The sequence below is a fragment of the Chaetodon trifascialis genome, chromosome 14 (assembly GCF_039877785.1).
Source record: "Chaetodon trifascialis isolate fChaTrf1 chromosome 14, fChaTrf1.hap1, whole genome shotgun sequence".
Taxonomy (NCBI): domain Eukaryota; kingdom Metazoa; phylum Chordata; class Actinopteri; order Chaetodontiformes; family Chaetodontidae; genus Chaetodon; species Chaetodon trifascialis.
In genome coordinates, this window is record NC_092069.1 from 12,224,590 (window position 1) to 12,239,625 (window position 15,036).

The 15,036-nt window shown below is 44.7% G+C and overlaps 2 protein-coding genes across 4 annotated transcripts in view; one reads left to right on the plus strand and one right to left on the minus strand.

Moving 5' to 3' along the window:
- akt1 (v-akt murine thymoma viral oncogene homolog 1) overlaps positions 1 to 296 on the minus strand; it is a 31,746-nt gene extending 31,450 nt beyond the window's left edge. For 2 of the 3 annotated variants that reach the window (XM_070978945.1, XM_070978943.1), the window contains exon 1: positions 132 to 296. The gene's annotated coding sequence lies outside the window, so the exon portion shown is untranslated. Of the gene's footprint in view, positions 1 to 74 lie in introns of all 3 variants that reach the window. The other variant, XM_070978944.1, reaches the window with a different exon arrangement.
- A 5,299-nt stretch (positions 297 to 5,595) lies between these two features.
- On the plus strand, positions 5,596 to 12,877 carry zbtb42 (zinc finger and BTB domain containing 42). The gene is made up of 2 exons (XM_070979966.1): positions 5,596 to 5,736; positions 7,007 to 12,877. The coding sequence occupies exon 2, from the start codon at positions 7,021 to 7,023 to the stop codon at positions 8,614 to 8,616; it is 1,596 nt and encodes a 531-aa protein (XP_070836067.1). The 5' UTR covers positions 5,596 to 5,736; positions 7,007 to 7,020; the 3' UTR covers positions 8,617 to 12,877.
- The last annotated feature ends 2,159 nt before the right edge of the window (positions 12,878 to 15,036 follow it).

Here is a 15,036-nt window from a genome sequence, read left to right on the forward strand (position 1 = left end):
GAAAGGATATGGGGCCTAGCAGGGCAGCTCGGGTGAGAATAACCGCATCCCATGTAAGTACAATGGGGACCTACCCTGTCTAGCTGTCGACCTCTTGTAGTTAACCATGCGAAGGAAGCGCGGACATTTACCTGGACAGGAATTCAACAATGTGTCCGTCTCATTATAGTGAGCTGTTTCGGTGGTATATTAAGTTGATAAGTCCTTCAACAATCTGGACAAAAGTGCTCTCATTTACTCCGTTTCTTTGCCTTTCTTCCACTACACCTCCCAAACGCGCTGTCTGCAATGCCTCTGTGGCAGCCTGCTCTCCCGGGTCCTAAAGCCGATCATGTTATGAGTCACAGTCATAGGAGGAGTAGTAAGCCGCCCCATTGAAAAAATCCTGCAATGTGCTATAGGGGCTTATTAGAGGCTGCATGGCCTTGTTGAACTCTGCGTTGAGTTATCTGCGCCGGTGGTTTCCAAAGCGAGGTCCTGGGACCTACAGAGGCCCCTGTAAGCTTTCCAGGGGGTCCTCTGTACAATGAGGGGTATGTCTGTTTTTCACTTGCTGGAACAATCACATGGGATTATGCATAAGACTTCTTTTGTTATAGTTGTGTGTTCATGATTTAATTTTGGTACTTTGCCACATGCTCTGTAATGTGTGTAGTGGGGGCTGCAACTGATTATTATTTGCCTTGTTGATTAAGCTGCAGATCACTTTCTTTATTCATTTTTTGGTCTGTAAAATGTGAAATGTTGAAAATTTGAAAAATGCTCATCACAATTTCCCTGAGCCCAAATTGTTATTTCAGCCCCGAAACTCTAAAATATTCAGTTTATTGTCAGAAAAAAACTAAAATAACAGCTTTAACAAACTTTCACATCTGAGGAGGTGGAATCAGTGAATTTTGGATATTTAAGCTATTATTACCAATTTCCGATCAATTGACTCATCAGTTATATGACTAACCATTTCTGCTCTAGGTGTGGACAGTTGCTTAATATTCTTGACAAAATGTCATCAAAAGTCATTCAATCATATGAAATGGAAAATATAGCAATATAAATACTAAGGGCAGCAAGAAGATTGGGTAAAATTTTACTAAAACATAGAGTTCATTTGAAAATGCTAAAATGAAAATATCGCCACCGTAACACATTGTAGAAAGGAGGGTTTCCAAAAGGTTCAAAATATATCAGCACATGAGAAGTGCATGCAGTGGCTATAGTCTGGTGAATGTCACTGTGCAGACTGCATAATGTCACTTTAGTGGTCTCTGCCTTCAAAGCTTTATTTGTGTAAGTAATTCAAGTAAGTGTTTACCTTTACATTCAAGTGGCTGACCATTTTTTGTTTAGGAGAAAAATGAACAAAAATCATGATAAAAAAGAAGATTAAAACTCAAAGTAAATAATAACACAATGAAAATAAGAAAATAAAAAATCAAATCATTTCAGACAAACACAAGGCAAATTTAAAGAAGGAGGCACAAGCAAAGATACCTGCCTCACCTAGCTGCTCAAACGGGACCCAGCTTTGCTGCTTAAAAGCATTTCAGACATGTAAAGTGAACGTCATTCCCAAGGAGCGAACGTCACCCACTGATGAAGACTGAATGAAGGTTGAAAGCTCAAAAAAAAACAAAAAAAAACTAGTTAGTGGAAATTAAGTTGACGTCATTTTGTCAACGTATTGTTTCCAGGGTCAAGAACGAACTCCTGTGTTAATATTTAAAAATGGCATCAACTGTGTCAACAGGAGGTGCAGCAACATAAAGTTGCATAACATCAGCACAGATATGACAGAACACAGCACGTGTGTCCTGATGACACTGCAAAAGGGAAAAGTATTAAGATTTATCTTTGAGGTCCAATGAATAATCCTGCTTGTTATTCCTGATGATTTTAGATAAACAGTCATCGACAGACACAAAGGACGCCCAGCTGGAGAGGCAGGAGTTAAACCAGTTTAGGACAGGTACAGACAGGCCAGCTCAGGCAGACTTAAAAGAAGTCAGGGATCCTCTGTATCAAATGAAACGCTCAGATGACTTGGTCTACTCGGCCAAAGAGCCTCATGCATTTTTAAACATTAAATGTTTTCTCCCAAACATTTCTATTATGCTATCAATAACCTTGCAGTTATATTAGTGATTTTTTACAGTTTACTTACTTTTCAAGATATGTTAGATATCTTTACATCTGTGAGCACAGCATTTAATCTTTATCAGCTTTGGTACAGTATACAATAGTACAATTATCTACACACATGTATGCCATCAAAATGCAAGGCAATGATTTTGAAAGGTTGCATAATAGCTGAAAAATAATGTTTCGAGAGCAGGATGGCAGAGCTGCCAGTCCCCCCCCCCCCATGAAAAACTTATTGGCCTCTGCCCTCTGTCTCTCAGCCTCCTCTGTTGTCATTTCCCCTCTTTGTCACTTACGCTGTAATGTGTTCCTCACTGCTACTATGTGTCAGCCTTGCCAAGCTGTTCCTGTCATACAAACAGAGCCGAGTGAGGGTATCCCATATTTCTGCCGTTGTATTCAGTTCCTCCTCCTCCTCCACCTCCTCCTCCTCCTCCTTGGCTGTCTGTGGTCCAGTGATGGGAATGCATACCCTGTTGTTTCGGATGTTCAAAGCAACAGTAACAAGATCAAAGAGTCAAAGTGAGTTAATAATGCCTTTCCTGTCAAGGACTCATCTGATCTCGTTTCTTGTCTGCTTGTAGTATCTGTTTGGAATATAGCAAACAGAGGAGAAGTTAATGGGCTGTTGAAGGAGAATAGATAACATGTGGTAGCAACAATTAGACACAGAAGGGCAGGAGGGCCATAACAGGGAGGAAGTGGTGGGGGGTCTGACCAAAACAGCATCTCCCGGCAACTGCGGTGCAATGTTGCTACAACTGTCACATTATTTTCCACGATGTGTGATCCACCTGTTTGGCAGCTTGGCCCACAGCACCGGAGATTCAAGGGTTTAACGTCAGAGTTTGTTGCATTGTGTAAAGGATTTCCCAACTTGCTGTCCTCAGAGTTTGCTATATTTAAGTTAAGATGCTTTTATTTATAGAGCCCCAAATCATGCTATCCCTTTAGACTTGCAAATGAGATAAGGAAAAAAAAAAACCCTCCATAAAAGGCTTTAATGGGAGGGAAAGAGAAACTTTACACAGGAGAATACAAACAGCAGGAGAGGGGTACTGAGATAAACATTACAATAAATATGTATAAATGTACACAGACTGTACAGTAGAGTCTAGTGTGCAAAGCAGTAAAAATTGGCAGTATAAATGGGGTGTGTGATTGCAGTATGAGTACAGAATGGTAAAGTGCAGTATATTTGTGTAAAAGACTGTAAAAGACAAACACACATCACAAACCAAAGACAAATACATAGAGATATGTCTTTTATTTAACCGGTACGGCAGCTGTAGCGATAAATCAATCTTGTTGAAGAGTAAACCCCACTGACTGTCTAACCTCATGCTGTGCAGCCAAATGTTGTTCAAACTCACAAAACTTCATTTCAAACTCTATGTCTGGCTGAATTTTGAGGAACTGTGTATAGACTTATTTTAGTTAGATAAATGGTTAAATATTTCCATTTAATGGAATGGTGCAGCTTAAAAAAAATGTAAATATGAAACGAATATGAACTATTTTTGGAAAAATAAGAGCAGGAACAAGCTGATTTGCAATGCAGTGATATGTTATAACTTTTCCAACATGAAAACGACTTAAGGGAAAACGAAGATGGGAGGAGGTTTAAGATGATTTTTAATCGTATCCTCAGGACAACGCAACTCAAGTGAGACTTTGGTCCAGCGGGGACAGCGATGTGGTTCAACTGTGGCTGGATGGCTGGCTGGTTGGCCGGTCAGGCTACACTGGAATGCAGGGTCTTTTGTTTGTCTGAGAGAGGAGTGGGTCAGGGGGAGAATGCCATTGATGATTGCAGAGAGGAAGAAAGAACCTCCAGGAAGTGTTCTCTCTCTCTCTCTCTCTCTCTCTCCCCCCGCTCACACTCCCATTCTCTCTCCCTCTCTCTCCGTCTCTCTATCTTTTTCTGTGTGTGAGAACCTTCACCGTGCCGAGCCTCTCTCCCTGAGGCCACGGTCCCCAGGCACAACCACTGCTTTGTCTTGCCCTGTGAACACACACCCCTCCTCTACTGGGCGCCTACGTTTGCCAGGGCCAGGGAAACACAGGGCCACTGCTCCTATTCTTATCCACATCGCTGCTCCTGCATGGATGGTGTGTGTGTGTGTGTCAGTGGTGAATGGTAAATTGTTTTCCATGTGGCACACACTCATCTGATACTTCAGTATAAACATTTACTCTTCTGGTGTTTTGTGGAAAAAAAAAAAGTAAGAAGCTCATCATTTTGTTTCTTGCTCAATACCAATTAAGCACTTAGACCAAACGAGGGGAGTTTTTATTTCGGGGGCATGACACTGTCTTGCTTATGATCATCTGGACATGACCAGAGTGCAGATGTCCAGCCTCTCCAGCAGTAACAGTAACAGCCAGACTAAAAATGGAATAAAGCAGTAAGTGGATAAGAATCTAGCCGGTGGCCCCTTTCGACCAGTGGCTGCCGCCTCCCGTCACATTGCTCATTCCCCTCTGTGTCAGAAGGCTGCGAGGAGCTGCAAATGGCCCTTTCAAAACACACGGCAGCTGGAACACAGGGCAAAGGTGACCAAAGCAGTTGGGGGAGCACAGGGAGGGACAGGAGGAGGAGTAGGAGGGGGCACGAGATGAGCAGCTGCAACCCCAAGCCCCTGTTCCTCCACTGTGCCACCATCTCTAGCTTTAACAATTACAGAACAGACTCTGGCGGCTGTTTTTCAGCGCCTGAACAAATTTGTGACTTTTTTTTGCTCCAATGTATGGCCCACATAAATCAGCGCAATTCCTGTCTTAAGACAATTTAGGCCAAATAAATCACAGCCAGGACCTGGTGTGGTCTGGGGAAAAACAAAGGCACTGGATGGTGTGGTGCCAGGGAATTCCACAACCCAAAGCAGGATTAGAGAGAACAGCCCTTAAAAGTTCCCAATAGTCCACTGACCCTCCAAACCACAATGCATGATTTATAATTCTTTTTCTCCGTTTGGATACTTTCACAGATACCAAGTCTTTGTGAACAGAAAGTGTTTCTTTCATCCACAGCAGACGCACAAACCAAACGCAAATTTCGGGGAAACAGGCAGATGAAATTGGCATTCTGGATTTGAACTTTTAAAAACAGGTTTGAGTGAAAAACGAGAGAAACACCAGGATGTGTTTCTTCAATTAAATTCAAACGTGTAACTTTAATGACTAGACTGCCTACTTGGAGCTATATTTCTATTTTTTTAAAGTCTAAAACTGAGTCATCAACAGCTTCACTTTGACACACTTCAGGATTTATCCCTCTCAAAGCTCAGCCGCTCCTGGGAAAGGTGCAATAAGAATGTGTAATAAGAAACCAATTGATGTTCCCAGTGTACTCTGCTACTTGCTGCCGCTGTGTGAATTCACGGAGTAGTACAGAACTTATTGTGGCTGCGCAGTATCGCGAGACTTGAGCCATGATCAACCTGCTTGACACACAGCAGCGCTGAGTGCAGCCTGCCTTGCCAGGGTCGGACTGAAGCTCAAGAAACGACAAGGAGAAGCGAACATCTGGCCGCACATCATGAAAGGACACCGGGGCTTCTAGGAGACAACACGACGAACTGGGCGGAAATAAATGTGAGTGCAGTGTTTTTGTGCTTTGGAGCGGGGAAAGCGAAAGTTAAAGAGTGTCCCCCTCGCCGCGTCGTTCAGAGCAGTTGGCTTTGCTGCGAGTTCCTCCGCTGTTTAAAAGGCTCCCAGCAATGCGTTTCCCAACACGGACATGGGGCTCGTTTTACTGCGCCTCAGGCTTCCCCGGCTCCGAATTACACTTTTCTTTTTCTTTCAAAAAAATTTAAAAAAAATGTTTCTCATGCGCGCAAAATGGTAGTTATGCACACTGCTCGCGGCGGCATCCAACTTTAATATGCAACCCACTTGAGGTTTTTTTTTCTGACCATCCGCCTCCTCTGCTTTGAATTAACCCTTTTAAACAAATATTTCACAGTGGTGCGCGTGTGTCATGTGTGCGTAAAAGGGCCACAGAGCGTTTTATTCTCGTCCGCGGTTGTGTGCTGCAGTTCTCTTTGGTGCTAATTGACCCGATTCAAGGAAAGAGTTGAAAATACCGCATAATCTTGTGACACTTTGAAATCTATTTCCTTTTTTTTTTTTGCGTCTCTCGTTTGGACTGCGTAGCCTGGAGTTAACATATGGCATAAAGGGGAGCACAGCTGGAGGTAGCGTTTCCATTGCGGTGATGTCAGAGCAGCTGACTCCACAGCTTGCAGTGTAGTTAGCAAACAGAGCACCAGTTTACTCACTCTGCGCTGCTCTTATTTTTTCACGTTGAGCCTCCTTGCCCCGGCCGACCCGTGGGTATCGTTCCCGGTGCCGCTCGCGTGTTCCGCTGCTTGGCGTGCGTTCGGAAACGCGCCGGTGCATCACTTTTCGCAAATTTTGGAAGCACGAGAAGTAGGCTGACTACTATAAACCGGACTACTCTGGATAATTTGGACAGTGGATCCGTTTACACCGTAATACATGGGTGGGTGAGCGCAGCGCAGCGTGTCCTGCACCACTGGAAAGAATGTAGGAATTGTGTTTTCAAGTTGGATAAAGTTATTGACGTACACCTTCGGGTGCATTTGAGATCTGCCTGGATCAAGTTTCGAAAATGGGAATGCTTTTATGAACTTGTGTTTTAAAACGCGACAGGGCTTGAGATGTTGTATGTTTGCTTAGACTTTCAATTCATTTGCGTCATTTTATCCTAAGTTGTTCCTCACACTCTCTCTGCCGTTGGTGACTTGGTGTTCGCCTCTGAAACGCGACGGCGGCTCCGCTGTGCCCTCTAAATGGCTTCATTTCGTTTATCCAGTATCCTGTTTTTCCTGTTTTTCACCAGGTTATGAAGGAAGAATGGAGTTCCCAGACCATAGCCGCCAGTTGCTGCAGTGTCTGAGTCAGCAGCGTCACCAAGGTTTCCTCTGTGACTGCACTGTTCTTGTCGGGGAGGCTCGATTCAAAGCGCACAGAGCCGTGCTGGCCTCCTGCAGCATGTACTTCCATCTCTTCTACAGGGACCAGCTGGACAAAAGGGACGTTGTGCATCTCAACAGTGACATTGTGACAGCCCCGGCTTTCAGTCTGCTCCTTGAATTTATGTATGAGGGGAAGTTGGAATTCAGCACTCTCCCGGTGGAGGATGTCCTGGCAGCAGCCAGTTACCTCCACATGTATGATATAGTGAAAGTGTGTAAAGGCAAGCTTAAAGATAAGGAACTCTCTTCGCTGGATGAAAAGATGAGTGAGGATTTGGGACTCGGCTGTCTGGACAGGGAAAATTCCTCAGACAGCGAGCTGCACAGTAAGCAGCTCATCCGGCGACAGCCCCAGACACAGTCTCAGGGGCTACACAGGGCCCCCCCGGCAGAAGAGTTTGACATGGACAACAGCGAAGTCAGGCTGGCTGTCACAGATTGTGATAGGTCTACACAGAGCAGGCAGAAGGCAAACGGTCACTCTGGCAGGTCCCCGGACCTTGTAGGTGTCAATTATGTGTCAGCAGAGGCCGAGCCCTGCGTCCAAACAGCTGGAAAAACAAAAGCTGATGTCAGTAGTTCCACCGTATCGCTGTCCCAGAGGTCCCGGGCTTCAGATGACATGGACTGTGCACTGGATTTGTCTTTCAAGCCTCTGTCTAGCAGAGATCCCTTACACCCCTCCTACGTCTCGGGACAGCTGGCCCTCGACAGCCAGCAGCAGGGCACTGAGCCACTTGTTAAAGACGAACACGACTTGCTGTCAGAGCAGGAGGACAGTGAGCCGATGAGCCCTGAGAGCCAGCGCTTTGGGAATAGTGCCAGGAGCTCAGTGGTGACAGGGTTCGCTGCCCTCTTCCCAGGCAACAACGGCTCCACAGCCGCCCTGCTCTCCCAGGAGGAGGACCTGATGGACGAGGAGGGGGAGGCCTGCAGAGGGAGGGAGGGCACCCCAGGCAGGGAGATAGAGGAGAGGAGGGGTAGGCTGCTGGGGGACAGTGAGGAGGAGGAGGAGGACGACTTGGCCTCTTCAGACATCTCCACCTCCAGCGGGGTGCTCCTGCCCCCGGGGCAACAGGTGTGTGTGTGCCCCCTCTGCAGTAAAGTCTTCCCCAGCCCCCACGTGCTGCAACTGCACCTCAGCTCACACTTCCGCGAGAAGGACGGCGCTCGCTCCAAGCTGTCCCCCGACGGCTCGGTCCCCACCTGCATGCAGTGCAACAAGACCTTCTCCTGCATGTATACCCTTAAGCGCCACGAGCGCACACACTCTGGCGAGAAGCCATACACCTGTGGCCAGTGTGGCAAGAGCTTCCAGTACTCCCATAACTTGAGTCGGCACGCTGTCGTCCACACACGTGAGAAGCCTCACGCTTGTAAGTGGTGCGAGCGGCGCTTCACCCAGTCCGGGGACCTCTACCGCCACATCAGGAAGTTTCACTGTGGCCTTGTCAAGACTCTCGCCATTGGATAAAACACCTCTCAGCAGTGCCATGACATAAGACAGAATGTCTTTTCATATACTTAATGCTACTAGGACTGAACGATTTTCTCATTAGTATACACATGTTGGCAGTTTGTTTGGAGACATATCTTTTGGATTCTACCCCATGTGGCATTTCTCAATTTAAAGATGTAGCAACTTTAAAACTGGAGCTGTTTTCTGTGCAGCACTGTGTCATAGGCATACAATGACGGAGGCGCCCAGGTAGCTCACCTGGCAGAGCGTGCGCACAATGCCGTAGCGGCCCAGGTGCAGCCGCATGCAGTCCCCCCCCTTACCCCTTTCCCCTGTTGATAAAGGCAAGAAAATAAAAAAAAGCCAAAAAAAATGTAAAAAAAAAGAATAGGCATACATGATGGTTAGAGGATGTTAGGATAAACATGGGTGCTGTGAAACTGGAGCTTTGTGGATGAAGGTGAACAAATCAGATGATGCACTTGATTGTTTCTCTTTGTTTGTGTCAATCTGTTGAGTTTCTTGGAGGAGTGTATTTGCTGGAAGCATCACATGTTCATCCCCTATGGGCAAATAGGTGATTGCTAATTCTAACACATTAATACAATCGTTAGAGTGATTGAGACTTTATTTGTGCACATGGGAGATCAGAGCCGTCCGCAAGTAGCAATATATGATTTCCTCTTTAACTCCTACATTATTTTTATTATTTATTTTTGGGGGGAGATTTGTTTAGTCCTTAACAAGTAAACTATCATAAGGCAGCAAAACTAATGAAGTCTGACTACTGGAAGTGTAACTGTTTTTTTTTTGTTGGTTTTTTTTGTGGAAGTAGAATTTTCGTTTGGTTGAAATGAAGTTGGTTAGAGTTTTATGTTGTTTATAACAAGGCAAGCAGCCGACCATCATATCACCATATTTCCTTTTTGCCTTGGGGAAATCTCTTTAGTTGCTAATGTGAGTGAGCACATATTGATGGAATGGCCTTCTAATTGCTACTTAAAAAGAAGTTGTATAATCAGAGGAGGGCTGGAGAGTAGTTAAAAGCTAATGCCTGTAACACTGGTGCCTACTGAAATTCTTAACACTTCACCTCGTGTACTTACTTAAGCAAGAATGAGATATATTGCCTTGCCTTCTTGTCAAATTCAGCGAGTTTTCAGGCCTTTTCAAACACAATCTGGATTACACTCCACATACCAGGTGGTAACAAAGGTAATGGTCTACTCTGGAATGCCAATTGATCCACGAGCGTCCTTAATTAAATCATTTACAAGAATGTAATGAAAGTATGTAAATCAAGCTCTTGTCAATTAAATGTTAAGGGACTCACTTGGGTTGAAAGCAAATAGGAAATTATCTTGTTATTACCTGGTGTGGCGTTAAGGGCGAACCCTCAGCAGGCAGACAGGTGGATAGTCAGTACTTTGTCGGTGTCTGTTGTTGGCGCTTTCTGTTCATCGAAGCTGTGCTCCACGTGCCATTCAGCTGGATCTACTGACTCTTCTTTCTTTGAATGAACCATTTCACATTATCACACCTTCTTACTGTGTGTAAGTTACTACTGATGAAGTTGGAGCCTTTAGCGATGCTGTCCTTTAGAAGGCACCTGTGGGCAGGAAATGGATTTCCTCCATCTGTTCACATTGATGCTACATGGATTCTCAACGGGGGCGTTGGCACTAAAAGTTCATGATATTTGTCTAATCTGTCCTGAGAAGACTTGATCAGAATTTTATTTATTAGTTTGACTTGGTTCAGGGTTTACCGTAGGTGTAGTCCTTATTTCTATGAGCTTGAAAGACCTCTCGTCTTGTCTAGCGATCTTGGTACTCATTAACTGGAATTGGGGCTGTCTGTTCATTTTCTCTGTGCGAGTCGAGTTACTGTAATTGTAATTTAATATACAGAGTAGAAATCTCTAGGTAAGATTTGTCACATGGAACATAGAGAAGCACTTGTTTTTAGCATGCATATAGTTTCAACACTATTGTCTAGGCTGCTATTTCTTACTTTATGTATATTTAATGTAAATATATATTGTATTTATCAAACTGTTTTTTTTCTCCGTGTTACTACACATGTAAGGTGGACGGAGTCAGGTGTCCTATTGAGGCCGCAGCCTCTTCAAGTGTCACGTCTTCCCAGGGGAGTCTGGTTCCTTTTCCATATTCAAGACCCCATTGGACTCACTACAAATCAGAGCAGTTAATACTTCTCTGAGTGCCGCTCTGCCACAGGAGACAGTTGTTCACAAGCGCAGCCACACTGATACGGCATTGGCTACCTATAGAAATTGGACAATACAGGCATTGTCCCCCCCACCCCACACGAGTCCCAGGTAGTCCTCAAGGGATCATTGTGTATCTCTCTCCTAGCTGTGGGGAGAAAAAGGCAGCGCAAGTCTCTCTTTGCACTTTTCTGTATTGAATGGAGCCATCGGAATGTGAGAAATGTATTTAGCAGAGGGAGACCAAGGACACTGTAAACAGGTGTATTGTTTGGAGGCATCAAAGAACAGCCCCCCAATCCCAGCATGCAATAGATAAATGCTTCATTGTTCCTCTACATGGAGGTGGTGCCACGGTGATTTGATTGCACATCTATCAAAAGAAAATCAGCAGAATCCGAGTATTGTTTTCCACATGCTCGATTTTAGGGAGATTGTGGAGTTGACAGTCGTGTGTCTGACAACTGTGACCATAGAGGTCAGACGTAGGTGCTGATCACCTGTCCGTGTCACTGTACACACTCGAAGGTGTTTTTCTTTTTTTTTTTCCCCCTCTTTTCTGTTTATCACCGAGACTTCTTCAGGACACAGAAATGAATTCATGTGATTTCTCAGCATTTGCAATGGGTTGGTCGTTTCTCTCAGAATTACTCCGGCCTGTTTCCACCCCCCTCCCTGACCTGCAGCCAGCGACGGGTCTCGGGTGAACGAGGCTCGTGTGTGATTTTTTTTTTTTTTTTCTCCCCAAGAAATGAGGTTTGGCTCCGTTTACTTGTGCAAACACTCCTGTTGTTCGGGTTGAATCACTTGGGCTAGTCGTCAGAACAATACTGTAGATGTATCTCAGCTGCGTAGATGTTGTGTAGTGTTAATAATGTATATTTCAATCAGAACACAGGAATGTGGATTTGGTCACTGTTTCAGTTTTTTAAAGGATCATTTCTTACGTGGTGCAAGTTAATTTGCTTAATTCTCTAATGTACATGTGTACAGAGGTAGAAAAACTAACAATATGTGAAGAATTGTTTCTTTTTATTGTTTGCAGTCTTTATTTATACCTCCAGGATGATCACCAAATGTGCCTTGTAGACACACAAATAGGTGTTGCATCTGGAGAAGCCCTTTTTCTATATTGTACATTTTGCCCTGGACTGCGGTGGTGGCGTTCACATCACAGCGACAGAGGCCCGCCGAAGTGATTCACAACTGTTGTTCCTGTTTTTCTATCATATCAGAAATGTTAAATCGAAATCGAAAAGTTTAAAGTCCATTTATTTTTGCTGCTTTGCGAGAGATTACGTTGATGTTTTGAGATTTATTTGACCTTTTTTTTTTTTTTTTGTTCATGTGAATTAATCTGTTGTGGACGTGTTCAACTGAAGACAAGCGTTTTTGTGATTTGGCTGTTAGTAGCCAATACTACTGGGAACTAACAGTCCAGTCCTTAGTTAATGTCACTGTTGAATGTGAAACACTGAGATGTTGATTGTTGACTTCTACGGAAACGGCGCTACTCTTGATCGAGGGCTATGTTTGCCTAACTCATGCTGTATGATCTTTAAGTCTAAAAAATGACTTTACTGATACTGGAATTTTGTCTTCAGCAGGTTACAACTGTGAAATTGTGTATAATCATGAGAAATATTTATTATTGCATTCGCTTCTTGTGCAACATTTGACTGTCTCAGTTTTAATTTGGTTTAAAAAAAAAGGAAAAGAAAAAAGCTTCTAAATGTCAAACGAAAATCTTTTTAATAGAATTTGTAGAAGTGCCATTAGAATTTAATATAATTTTTTAATGAGAAAGGTATATTTTATAGTAATCAATTGCTTCAGTGTTAGTGGTGTAGAGATTAGAGGACAATCTTTATGCAGAATTGACATTGAAATTAGATACTGAGGCAATTTACTTTGATCTATAACTGTATGTGCATTTTCCTTGTTTGCGCTTTTGGAGTGTGCTTGTGTGTGTGTGCTGTGGAAATGTGACAATCTTGATTTAGGTCTTTCTTAAGATTATGCATAGAATTAAATGGAACAACTTTCTCCCTTTGTGTGGATTTGATTCATTCGCCAACTTTGCTGGCTGTCACACTGGCTTTCACACCTTTCAGACAAAACACTGTCGGTGAGCAGCAGAATGTGAGCTTTGAATTAAAAGAGGAAAGTAAAAACGGACTCTGATGCACTAACGACAAAAGAACATTTTAGTAGAGCCCTTGTCTGACACGCAGCAGCAACAATCGGCCAGACGGTGTGTGTGGGAAGCACTGCTATGTGTACAGAGACAACAGAATGTGATAATACTGCTGGTCTTACAGGCCCGATCCCTGTGAAACCATAAACTAAGCTCAAGGACGGAGCAGCTTCAAGATGGGCCCCCATTGTTCCCAACCTGTTGCCAATACTCCCCAAAGGAGATGAACCTGGGATAACAGAGCTAATTGACATGGTTGTGTAATTATTACTAAAACTCAGCTTGATTGTGTCTGGTACAGCGGACTAAAGCAAACACACACATTCATTTATTTGTAAGTAAACACATACCATATATGTGAGGAACTTCATGCCAATTCACTGGACACTTTCAATGGCGAGAACTTTTAATTATTTCCCCGCTGCACCATGAAAGAAATCCAGCTGCTCTGCTCCGTGATCCCAATGGGGATGTGCTCGGGTTCCCACCACCCTCCCCCCATCCCAACTCACCAATTCTGGGAACGCCATATAGACAAGGGCCGCATCCAACTGCCCCTGCCCCCTACCGCCACCCCCACAGGCCCCAAAACCACGGCCCCAAACCTCGGCCTCATCCCACCACTCTATTGTGTGCGTGGGTAGTAGCTCAGCCAGGCTATTGTCTGGCCCAGCTCCCCAGCACGTACTTTATGCACAAACAGACGACACAGCGGCGCTAGCCAGGCAGCTCCAACATAAAGAAAACAATGTCCTCCCAAGATCATTCATAAACACCCTGAACAGCCCCAGCCAGCTCACAGTAAATAAGGGCCCTCTGCAATGCTGCGGCCACCTCGCACTGTAAACATCCACAGCAGCAGGCCTCAGAGCGTTCACTGGCACCAACATCTCACATCTGCCTAACGGGATCCAGGGCTTAAGGCTGCCTGGTGTGTGCGCACACCATTCTTATGGACCAAAACCTTCGCATGGAAAGTAGGGCCCATGTGATAGGGCTTAGCTGCAGGGTGACGAGCTGGGATATGTGCAGTGTAACTCGATGGTGTAATAAAACATTCCTCTCCGAGGCTCAAAGCCTGGCTCACTTGGCTGTGAGTGGTTTTGCATGTGTGTGTTTGTGTGTGCGTGTGTTTAGAGGTACTTGAGAGAAGTTGAGAGGAAAGTTGTAAGTGTCCACCACCTCAACAAGGCCAGCGGTGGGAGCCCTTGACCTCTGAAGGGACGGACTGCCAGGGACAGCTGGTGTGGCCTGTGTTTATTTATTTATTTCTTAACAAAAGACAGGTGGTCACACTTGAAAAGGGCACACAAACACAGTCACACATGCGCTTGTGTACAGACAATGCCCACACACACACAGGTAGATTTCTTTTTCTCTCTCTACATGCATATGGTTATCATCCACTTAATTTTGGAGGAGCTATTCTTTTGACTTTCAGAAAATCCAAATCACATTGGGCCTGAGAATAAAAAAAAATGAATTGTGAACTGTTGATATAATCGTCAGATGTAAAACAAACCAACTTGAGAGACTACATCTACATTTGAAGCAGCATTTAAGTTCTTAACCACAATCTAAAGCCACAGTCTGAACCCGGATGCACCACATCAACTGCTGCAAGTGCATAAATACATATCAACTAGTGCTCCCACACTGGGTTTGCCTTTTTTGGAGTGGCTCGCCCTGACAGTGCCAAGACAGTGTGTCCTTGGTCCACTGTACAGCTGTCACTTACTTGCACTCGTTGACACATATTTATAGCAGCAGCATCATTGGGCTCCACGCTCGCCACACTCAGACCACAGCTGGTCCCCGAAAGAATGGGTGAAAGACAAAGCCACGTGCTCCCGCTGGCCGACTGCAGTTGGTCCTGTCTGGAGCGCTGTGGGTGATTATGCGGCCCCCTTCTCCTTTGCAGACACCCAGCCATACATGTAGGCTACTGGGGAGAAGTTGAGGACCATTTGTGTGTGTGTGTGTGTGTGTGTGTGTGCGCGCGCGCGTG

Coding starts and splice junctions, on each gene's coding strand:
- zbtb42 (XM_070979966.1), top strand. CDS start 7,021: ATGGAGTTCCCAGACCATAGCCGCCAGTTGCTGCAGTGTCTGAGTCAG.